General features: G+C 42.3%; 1 protein-coding gene across 1 annotated transcript; it reads right to left on the bottom strand.

Annotated features, from left to right (window-relative positions):
• Positions 1–6,094: 6,094 nt before the first annotated feature.
• Positions 6,095–11,829, bottom strand: LOC131218470 (desmethyl-deoxy-podophyllotoxin synthase-like). Its single transcript, XM_058213030.1, has 2 exons — positions 10,883–11,829; positions 6,095–6,836 (listed from the first exon to the last, which is right to left on the bottom strand). The coding sequence occupies exons 1-2, from the start codon at positions 11,786–11,788 to the stop codon at positions 6,210–6,212; spliced, it is 1,533 nt and encodes a 510-aa protein (XP_058069013.1). The 5' UTR covers positions 11,789–11,829; the 3' UTR covers positions 6,095–6,209.
• Between the last annotated feature and the right edge of the window lie 217 nt (positions 11,830–12,046).

Raw genomic sequence — 12,046 nt, forward strand, 5'->3', positions numbered from 1 at the left:
CCATAAGCTCAAAGTGATGCTCAACTGCCCATGATTGTTGTATGACATAACCCTGATTTTCGAAGAGCATTACCACTAGTGAATCGTATGGCTATTCCATATGATTTGAGATTTAGTGACGAGGACCTCAATGACAGTTTTTCCCGACGACCAGCCCATGAAGACGAACGACTAGATCATGCTAAGAGGGATTATTAAGGTAAGGCCGAACTTCTTATCTTTAATGGCTTATTATATATAGAAGATTTCCTCGACTGGATAGCTGAAGTAAAATAATATTTTGATTATATGAACGTATCAAAACATAAAAAGGTGAAATTAGTAGCGTTCAAATTAAAATATGGTGCTTCTGCATGGTGGGAACAATTATAACTCTCAGGTACCCGAAAAAATAGGGAGCCTATCCGATCATGGCCACAGATGAGATGCCTTCTATGATCATGATTCCTCCCTAGTGATTACGAGAAAGTATTATTTCAGTAGTACCAAAATTGCCGTGAAGGGAATCAAACTGTCACAGATTATACCGAAGAATTTTAGCGGTTGGCAACGTGGAATGACCTGTCAAAAACTGAATCACAAAAGGTAAAACGATTCATATATGGGTTATGGTCGACAATCCAAGACCAAGTTCAGATGCACCCAGTCAGAACCATGGATGAAGCAGTTCAGTAATCCATGGCCTAATGGGAAAAGGGCAAGTTAAGTTCTAACACATTCTCAGGGAGGGGAATGGGCCCGCCGATGGGATGGCCAGATTGGGAAGTGGGTCTCAATCGTCTGCTATATTCCATGTAGTCGCTGACATCCCCAGGGAGGTAAGGGGGCTAATCTTCCTTAACAGGGTGGGCCTGGGCGCTCTCAGGAACTAATCTCCTTCGCCTAGTTTCCCTTTCCTTCCTAGAGGTGATTTTTAGTTTTTTCGGTCTTAAGATAGGCTTCGTCCAGGTCATTTTCATCCTGGGGAACTCGAATTTGTAAATCAAAGTTGTAAAGGTTCTTGTTATGAAATGAAAAATCATGACCATTGACAAAAAAAAAGGTAGGGCGGAAACACAATTTGGAAGATTCCCCACTCAACCTTATCCTTCAACTAAGCCCTTCATGGCGGTTCCCATGCAAGAATTGATGCTGACACGAGGAAAAGAGCCTATAGGAGGACATTCTCAACCTTTTATGACCGCGGACTGTGACACGGAGAGCGGTCCATCTAGGCCTTAATGTGTAACACCCATAGCTGCAGGTCCGAGTAAGATTCCAAACCCTTATGTTCGGCCAAGGCCAAATAATTATTACTGCTATGGCTAACTAGGCCACTTATCAAATACTTACCCTCAACGCCCTGCAGCCCACTTAACCATTAATGAAGGGGGCACTGAAGGTGATGTAGTAAAAGAAAACTTTGGATCTTATGAATATGAACAAACCACTGAGGAAGTAGCTGCTGAAGCGGAATGGGTTCCGCTGGACTATGGCGAGTCGCTCGTTATGAGGTGACTATTGTATGCACCAAGGAAAAAAGTACACCCACAACAGTATAACATATTCCGAACTAGGTGTACGGTGAATCAGAAAGTTTGTGATGTGATCATCGACAGTGGAAACAATGAAAACATTGTCTCTAATTAAGGTCATGGTGAAAAAGTTTCAATTAAAGATGGAGCATCACCCATTCCCATACACGATCGGTTGGATTGACAAAGGTAATCAAATAGTGCACTATATCTTTTTCAATTGGTAAGTATTATAAGGACGAAGTAGTATGTGATGTTGTTGACATAGAGGTATGTCACATGCTACATGGTCAACCTTGGTAATCCGATCATGACACCACTCATAATGGTCGAGATAATGTATATGTTTTCATCAAAGACAACCGAAAAATCATATTAGCCCCTATGGATCTAGAGGAGCCACCCGAAACTTCTAAAGTAAAGGGTCATTCTCTCTTGACTATAGGGGACTTCGTGGAGGAATCTAAAGAAACAGGGAAAGCCTATCCATTAATTGTAAATGGAAAGGAACTCGAGCCCACCATCATCCCTGAGAAACTAAAACCCCTGCTGCATGAATTCAAGACAATTGTGCTCAATGAACTCCCTAATAAATTGCCTTCCATACGATATATACACAATCAAATTGATCTTGTCGTAGAAGAAAGCCTACCTAATTGTTCACATTATTAGAAGGGATGTGAGATTTTGCAAGCATAAGTAAAAGAACTGATCCATACTGGTCAAATCAAGGAAAGCATGCGTACATGTATTGTGTCAACTCAAGAGCCTAATGCAAAGTACAAGGAAAAGGCTGAAAAATATCGGCGTCAGAAATTATTTGAGTACCATAAGAGAAATCCCTTGAGTAACTAGAGGACAAGTTTTTTCCAAGTGAAGGGGTCTGATATAGAACATGGCATAGATACATTCCTGGCATGGTTGAATCAAAAGAAGTAGGACTATAAATTGATTATAACTTTTGATCCGAGTATCGTTATGTGGCACATAACCTATCAATCTATACTGAAATGGATATCAGCTCAAAAATGAAATTTTAAGGAAAATTTACTAATTTTAATAATTCCGATTTTTTAAATATTTTCTTACTTTTAGAGTTTTAGATTTTTCTTCTTTTTTTAGAAACAACTTGTAATGATGCTAAGACTCTTCTAGCAAAAGTTTATTTTGAATTTTTATTTTTAGAAATTAAGTTTTTGAAGAGTTTTATTAGAATTAAGATTTTTATTAGAGATAGAATTTTGCTATTTTTAGTAATTACGAATTTTAGATTTTTTTTTTTCTTTATTAATGGTGTAACAGGGACATACATAGTAGACAATTATCAATCAAATTATTACGAATTTTATTAGAATTATTTTTTATTTTCTATCTCTCTTCGTGGATTCGTGATATCTCTGTGAGGAGTCCAGAGAAGTTCCGTGGATTCAGATTAATAGTTATCCCTATCAGGAAGATGGTGCTTGACCTCTACAAGTCCTCCCCTGTATGAATAAGCTACTTATGACATAAGTAGCTTATCTAAAGTAACTTACAATCCAACCTCTCCCTAACAGTCTAGAGCCTAAAAGTTTGGGGGTGCACTCAAACCTTGCTAGAGTAATGGAAGAGTCTAATTTCATCCGAAATGGAGAAATGAGAAAAATCTCATACAAGTTTAGCAACTAAAACATGGAAGTAGAGTTTCATTCCAACCTCAATGCAGAAGTTTTTCAAAACGAAGTAGACTTACAACCTGTCAGTTGGTTTAGTTGTGAGCCACTTTTTTTTTTTTTTTTAATGATAACTTGTATTAGTTGTAAGTCACAGATGGTGTTTGGGGAAAATTTTCACATGTAACTGAGTTACTACATACAAGTCACTTGAAGTTGAAATTTACATTTGAAAACATGAGGAGCTGTGTTTTCACTTACAGGTAATACATTTACTTGCCCACGACAGGATTTTTCAAAATTGAAGTAGTTAGGAGGAGACAACATCCCGTTTCTGGAGGAATCCACTTCGTCCTTCTACCGGCAAAATCAATTGAGTCCCATTCCTTTCTAGCCCCTTTTCACTATCTTCGTCCCTTCCGGCCTTATTTTGGTGAGCTCCACTGTCTCTATCCCTTCTGGCTTGCTCCTGATTTAGGTAACTGTTGTACAGCAGGTTGTAGACACTTTTATGGCAAAGATGGACTAGAGAAGGCCTGATCGGAGGCAGAAATGATCCAGACCATCAGAACCTTAAAACAATCGTATCTCGCAAACTGGTATGAGTTTTTGGACCTATTATATATGATTTTGGGGTAGGAGAACCTACTTTTCTAACCATCTCGCTATGCCGGGTTTCCCATGCCGGATTAGCAAGATTCCATCAGATGGACGGTTGAAAGACCCAATTTTTTTTATATATATATTTTTTGGTTTTTACTATAAATAGTAAGTTTTAGTTGGAAGATATATAACTTTTGATCCTTTGAATTGAAGCTGTGCCCAATATAAAAAGAGTTAGAAAAGTTAGGAGAATAACGTGGTTGGGCTGAATTGGACACTTAATTATTTTTAGCCAAAAAACCATGAAGTCTAGTAGAAATAGAGGTACTCTACAAATAGTTAGTTTACTATTTATAGTAAGTCACAATTTTAGGGTGTTTGAATTAAGTCTAAAACTCTATCATAAGTTTGAGTTCTTTATTTAAAGAGTTGTAATTTTTTTTAAAATCACTTTTAAGTTATTTTTAATTTATAAGAAATTATTTCTACTCTTATTCCCTGTGGATTCAAGGAAGCTCCGAGGAGTCTAGAGAGCTCTGTCAATTCGGAGTAGTTGTCCACTAAGGAAGACGGTGATCGACCTCAACACATCCCTCCTCATGCCACAATGCCCTTGCACCCGTGGGACAAGATCTGTAGCCACCAGAATCGTTGGCCGTGTCGCAAAGCTGAGATCATGTGTACGTCTACATCATCTCTTTGGCTACTCTTGGAGAGGAGACCACGATGGTAGCTAGGGACCTGGCCCATCATTAGGTGCATGATGGGCCCATGTTTTTGGGCCAAGTCCCTGAGGGTGAGGTGTGGAAGTGGCCCGATCGAGCAAGTAGTGCATGTTGCCTATGAAGGGTAGCTTCCACGGGCCAGGAGGCGGTTTGGGAATTGGGTTTTGGTTGGTGGGCCACTTTCCTCTCTTCACATGATCATGATGAGGAGGAAACTAAAGAAGAGGGAGACAGGGGGATTGGAATTGTGGCAACGGAGATGTTCTATATATAGACTTGCACTCCACTTGAACCCGATCCCTAGCAAGGGACTTTGATACACTTGCTTAGCATGATGGATGATACGCAGGCACCAAGAAACTGTACTCTTTGGCACACAAAATTCAAATTGAATTGGCCAAGTTATGGCCCCACCATACACTGGTGGCCGGCACACATCCACCTTAATTGGAAAAATGTATGTTCCCAGTTTAGGATTTAACGTGTCTGAGAGTGTGTTTATATATATATATATAAGGTTCTATGCCGTCGAGCTCATGGGAACTTTCCATGAGGTCGGGCTGTGTGGGTCCTACCATGATGTATGTCGAACATCAACACCGTGCATTTGATAGGTTCCCTTTAAGTTATGGGATATCCCAAAAATCATCCGTATACAGAACTCAGGTGGGCCATACCATTTAAAACCATGTGAAGACATGCCTAAAACATATAAAGGCACTTGGCGGGGCCCAACTGAAATTTGGATGCGTCTGAAACTTGGTCTGACCCCTCATCCAAGTGGGACACAAATAATGAATGGGCTGGATTTGTGAACCACATCTCGGTAGGCCCAACAAATGATTATGAATGTTTTAATGAAGGGAAACCCCTCTCAACTCTGTATGTGGTGTGGCCCACACAAGTCACGGATTGACTTGATTTTTAAGAGCTAGGCCCACCATGGAATGGTGCATCTGACTGATGAAGTAGATGTTCGACACGTATCACGGTGGGCCCACACACAACTTGACCTCATGGGAAGTTCCCATGAGCTGCATATGACATTTTCCATATATATATATGGGAAATGTTACTATGAGGTCGAGCTGTGTGGGCCCACCGTGATGTGTGTCCAACAACATCAACATCGTGCATTTGATGGTTCCCCTTTAGGTTATATGATATCCCAAAAATTAGCTGTGTATGGAACTCAGGTGAGTCATACCATCTAAAACAAGATGAATACATGCTTAAAACATAGAAAAGCACTTGGCGGGGCTCACCTTGAGTTTTGGATGGGGCTGAAACTTGGTCCGACCCCTCATCAGAGAGAGAGACAGAGGAATACTCACCTGTGCACCTTCTTACGTTAGCACCTTTGCACATGTGTCATGGGCACAAAATCTGAACAGTCCCCGTGGTGTGGCACCCCTTGAAACCTCGCAAATTTCAGCCTGATACAAAACTCTGGTGGGCCATGGCAAAAGGATACAGTTTCCTCTCCTGATTTGCACTTCTCTTTTCTATGGCCCACTAAAGTTTTGTATCAAGCTGAAAATTGGGCCCATATATATAATGAGGCCAATCAAACAATAAAATTGAAGATTGTTAATTTGACCGAGGAAAACCAAACAACAAATTTGCTAAATCATTACCTTACAACTTCATGAAGACATTAATTACTGAATTTCAAAGTTCATGAATTTGCTATTTTGATGCATCCAAACACCCTCTCACTCTCTGGGCAAAGGAATATTGCGAGGGAGGGGAATTAAGTACAGTTCAGATCTTCTACTTACTGTGGCCCCAAAGGATTCAGTCATGTCTAGATCCTCGGGCTTTATTTTACCGGGGAGCTTCCAATCAAAGTAGTAGAGAAGTTGAGCAATGGGCAGTACCACATTGGCTATTCCAGATATCATACCTGGGCATACCCTCCTACCAGCCCCAAAAGGGAGATACTCAAAGTGGGTCCCCTTGTAATCACATGGACTACCATCAAATCTCTCAGGCTTGAAGCTCTCAGGATCCTCCCAATGTTGTGGGTCCCTCCCAATGGCCCATGCATTGATGATGACCCTTGCCTTGATGGGTATATCGTATCCATCGATTTCACACGTCTCCGTGCATTCTCTAGGGAGTAACAAGGGCGCAGGAGGGTGCAGCCTTAGTGTTTCCTTGATAACCAACTTCAAGTAGTGTAATTCATTTGTGTCTCCGTCATCCATCTTCGTCTTGCCTTTGAGTGCCTGTCTCACCTCGGTCTGGGCCTTCTCCATCACTCTGGGGTTTCTCATCATCTCTGACATGGCCCACTCTATGGCGGTAGATGAGGTGTCGGTTCCTGCTCCGAACATGTCCTGAAATGGAGTAAATGAACTTTCGTTAGTGGTGAAGAGATGGATGATTTTGTTTTCCTTCATGGTTACTAGTGCAGTGGGTGCTTATATTAGGCGATGCAGGGATGGACATGACGAGGTTGAGCACCGTCTTCCTTGGGAGATAATTACTCCGAATCCACGGAGTTTATCTGTACTCTTCACAGATATTCCTTGAATCAAAATAGAAATAAATTCTAAGAAATTCAAATTTTAATTGATAAATGATAAAATGATATTACAACCCTTTAAATAATGATATCAGGAAGAAGTTTCAAAATCAAACTCCAACTCAAACTTTCTAAAAATGTGACTTACTATAAATAGTAAACTTACTATTTATGGACCGTCATGATTTTTCGCCAAAAATAGTAAGTGTCCAATTTGTCCTCACCACATCATTCTCATAAATTCTAAGCCCTTTTTCATGCTGGTCACAAAGCCTAAAGGTCAAAGGATCAGAGTGTAGTAATGTGGTTAGGACAAATTGGACACTAACTATTTTTAGCTGACTTTTTCAAATTGTCTAGAGGCTTAAACCAAGGGGATCATCTATCTCCTAGCCTCTACATCCTAGTTGCAGAAGTGTTGAGTAGAGGATTCTCGGCTTTGGTTTCTAGCGGTAGATGCCAACCCTTCGAGCTCAAGCAAGGTTGCAAGGAAGTCTCGCATCTTTTTTTCTTTATTTATTTATTTATTTATTATTTATTTTTTTTTAAGGTGGAACTCTTGCCACAATTCCATTAATCACAAAATTTACAGACCTTCAGGAGGGGCCCAAACAAAAGGGAGGGCCCCACCTATCATATACGAAAGAAGAGATATATGCGCCCAAAATCAGCAATGAACCGCCCCTCAACAAAGACAACACAAGAAAATATAACACCCCAAAAACCCCTAGCTGCCCCTCTAAATCCCTTGACTGTGCCTGATGGAGCCGAAGCCCGCCTTATCAAGGAAGATGGACCCACGAATTGGCCGAGGGAGGTCAGCAACATTGGGGAAGGAGTGCGTCTGAGAAGAGCTGGCGAGTTTAGCCAGCCCATCCGCTGCTTCATTGGCTTCCCTGTAAATGTGGTGGAAGGAGAATTGGGCACCCCGGCATATCGCATTAATCCGATCTAGCCAATAGCTCCACCTAACACTCACATGGCTGTTACCATTCAGCAGACCCACAATGAGCTTAGAGTCCGATTCAACCTGATTGTTGGACATTCCTTTTTGCCGACACCACTTCAAACCATCCCAAATGGCTTGCAGCTCTACAATGTTGTTGAAGCCGATGTCGTACCCGATAGCAAAGGCAAACTGCAAATTATGCTGATGACACGGTCCTTTTTCTGAATGCATGGTAGTTGTGCTTCGGTTAAAGCAGCTGCAAACTTTCTCTCCACTTACCAATTCTCATCAGGTCAGAAAATAAATTATAGGAAAAGTTGTTGCCATTGCTCCTCCAAGCTCCCTACTGGTAGGGTGAGGGCTATTGAGCGGATACTTGGGATTCCAATTTAGCGTCAGTGTTCATCTACTTGGGTGTTCCTTTGGTTAAAGGCAGAGTAAGGAATGTTATGTATCAGACCATGGTGGACAAGATAGTGGCAAAAATCCAAGGTTGGAAGGCTAGAAACTTATCTCAGTCTTGCAGAAATACTCTTATCAATCATGTGTTGTGTGGTATCCCAGTTCATGCGATGGCGGCAACCATTATCCCGATGTAGGTTTTGGCCAATATGGAATCAAAATTCACCAATTTCTTTTGGGGCTGGCATAAAGGTAAAAGGAAACTCTACTGGCAGAGATGGAGCAACATTGCTTTACCTAAAGAGGAAGGTGGTCTCGGCATTAGAAGAATGAAGGACATTATGAAAGCACTCAGGCTGAAGATGGTTTGGACTGTGTTACTCGGGACCAGTAGTAGCATTTGGGCAGATTTTGTTTCCTCCAAGTATGGATCCGCTTGGTCAGCTTCGACTAGAAACACTCCTCCAACTAATGCATTGCCCCTATGGAGATGCCTATTCAAGCTGTCTCCTTTTATAGATAGTAACCTGCAACGGCGAGTGTGTCAAGGGTCGCTAAACTTCTGGAGTTGCAATTGTACATGATTAGGTCCATTGACTGCATTAGCTACTCAGCCGATCCCTGTCGAACTCCTTCAGCTGAGCATCCAAGATGTGATTGGCCCAGAAGGTATCAAAATGCAATCTCCTGCGGTTGTCGTGCTGCCTGTAGAAGCGGTAGATCTCATCAACAAGGGGGGTTTCTGCACCTCTACAAAGCCGGATTAACGTTTTTGGCCCCATGACCGTTCAAGCAGCTTCACTGTCAACTCTGGTTGGGAATTTTGTAGAGTGGAAGGGCTGAAAAAGCCATGGGCCAAGAAGATTTACAATGTAAAACTCCCTCTCAAGATTTCAATCTTTATTTGGAGGCTAATTCAAGGGGCGATCCCCATCGAAGACAAAATCCAGAAGAAAGGGATATATCCTACGTCTAAGTGTGTTTGCTATGATACCGTTCAGGATTTTGCTCCCCAATCAGAATCTTTGAGCCATCTCTTCATCTGTGGGGCCCTGGCAGATAAGGTTTGGAAGGTATTCAGCAATCTCTTCAACCTTCAATCTTACTCCCGCGGATTCGTCAACAATAGACTCGTTGTGGTGGCAAGCTTATCTGCTAGGTACACCTAGATCCATAGCCCAAGTGGTAGACTGAGTGAAAGATACCTCGTTTCAACACTAAGGTCTTGGTATCGATTTCCTAGTGGGGGTGGCTAACAGTGAAGTGTGAACTGACAATGGGTGTACTAACAAGCTAACCTAAATAAAAAAAGCTTATCTGCTAGGTGGCAACTCGTCCCAATTACGCCGAATTACCCCGTGCCTCATTCTGTGGGAGATCTGGAGAGCCAAAAATGTAGCAAAGTTTGATGGTATCAGGCCGAATGTTGGTACAGTTGTAGGCTAGTATCAAGTGGCTGCCGACAAAGGTTAGTAGTGATCTCCCCAGCCCCAACCCAAACAAATTCCTCCGATGCATTTTATATCATAATCTGCGGATTCCAGCCCGGTCTCCTCCTGCTAAAACATTCCAGATTGTTAAGTGGGTCAGACCAAATTTGGGGTGGGTTAAAGTAAATGTGGATGGTTTGGCTACTGGAAATCCAGGTCGGTCAAGTGGAGGCGGGATTTGTAGACATTCCTCCAGTAACTTTCTTTTCACATTCTCTTCAAGCTATGGAGAAGGAACCAACGATAGGGCTGAACTCTGAGCGTTACACGATGCTATGGTTCTCAGTGTGGATTTCAAGTATAAACGGGTGGAATTAGAATCAGACTCTCAATTTTGTGGTGGATGCTTTTACAGGCAAGTCCAATCCTGCGCAGAAGTGGAGGCATTGGTTAAGAAGGGTCGAGGGCCTTAAGAGAGTCGTGAGTGGGCCTCTTGTAGCTAGCCGGGTATCGAGCTTGTACATGGATATGATAGGCGGTCCGGGTGATTTTCTACATGCCCAGGGACCACCCAAATTTTGTCATGCGTTCTTTTGAATATATATACAATCCTTGGTTTTGGAGGAAAAAAAAAGTTATGATCCAACTAAAATTTCGTATAAATAGTAAAAATGAAATTAAAATGGACTTTCGACTATCGATATGATGGAATCTCTCAAATTCAGCATGGGCAACGCGGAGTAGAGGTTGGTTGGCTAAAGTAGCTTCTCCTACCCAAAATAATATATTGTACACCAAATAAATCATTCCGGTTTGCGAGATACGCCTGCATTAGTGTTATGATGATTCTGATCATCACTTCCACCTTCAATCAGGACTTCTCTGGTCCATCTTGGCCATGAAATTGTCCGCGACCCACTTTACGTCATTAGGCAATATCTTGATTGAATGTACCAGGAACACTAGATTGGAGTGATTTATGATATTCGGCCTCTACAAGCAGTGGCCCATGGATTGAGTGGTTGGATCAAGTAAGACGTGTGCTAATTGTTAAACTGGGTTGTGGGAGACACTAACCAAGAGGATGGCTTTCACGTTGTTGGTTGTGATTGGAAATTCAAAATCCCCATCTTGCTGAAGTTTCAAAAGAACGTCGAGCAAATCCTCACTGTCTGATGCACCCTCTTTCTCGTCTGCCACAACCATGCTTTCTCTTTTGCGTTCTTCGATGATGTCAGCAAGGATCCTATCAAACTCGCGATGTATCCTCTCTACCCGGAACTTCATTCCAGTAATCACCGGAAGAAATTTCCATGAAGGGAAGAGATCAGACACGGAGAAACCTCCAATCATTTTGATAGATTCCTTCATTACTGATACGTACTGTTCTCTGTCCTTGCATCTCTTACCAATGGTTGCCCTACTGATAACATTGTTGGTGAATGTGAAAATCTTCTCAGTGAGATTGATCGGCTGATTGGCTGAGGCTTGGATGGAACGGATGAGATTTGATGCTTCTTCTTCTCTAACAGACCGGAATGACTCGACGCGCTTTGCACTTAAGAGCTCGAGTGTGCAAATCTTCCTCAGGTATCTCCAGTAATCGCTGTAGGGTGCAAAGGCCACATCCATGCACCCATAGGTCATGATTTCAGCCCCGAGAAGCCGGGGCCGTGTTGCGAAGCTGAGATCATGTGTCTTCATCACCTCTTTGGCCAGTTTTGGAGAGGTGACTACAATGGTAGAAACATGGCCCAACCTTAGGTGCATGATGGGACCATGTTTGTGGGCTAAGTCCCTTAGGGTGCGGTGTGGTAGTGGTCCTAGGATGTGGTGGATGTTTCCTATGATGGGTAGTTTGGATGGGCCAGGAGGCAGTTTGGGAATTGGGTCTTGGGTGGTGGGCCACCACCCTTTCTTCTTCATCATGAACAAGAGGAGGAAAGTAAGGAAGAGGGGAGTAGAGAGGGACTGGAATTCCATGGATGATGTTAGAGAAGGCTCTAGCAAATGGTATGCATGCATCCATCCTATGTATATAGATGAGGTTTGCTAACCTTACACAGGCCATGCTCTGCGACCCTCATGTCAACAAACATTAAAAAAAACATTAAAAAAAATGGAGTGGCCCAGTCCACCACAGACGGTGCGCCCCACCATGCAAGTAATTAATCCGGCCCTGCAAAAAGTGGGGCTCACCATGAATATCAGGCCCGCCCCATGGTTCCCTGTTTTTGTGAC

The sequence above is a fragment of the Magnolia sinica genome, chromosome 11 (genome assembly GCF_029962835.1).
Source record: "Magnolia sinica isolate HGM2019 chromosome 11, MsV1, whole genome shotgun sequence".
NCBI lineage: Eukaryota > Viridiplantae > Streptophyta > Magnoliopsida > Magnoliales > Magnoliaceae > Magnolia > Magnolia sinica.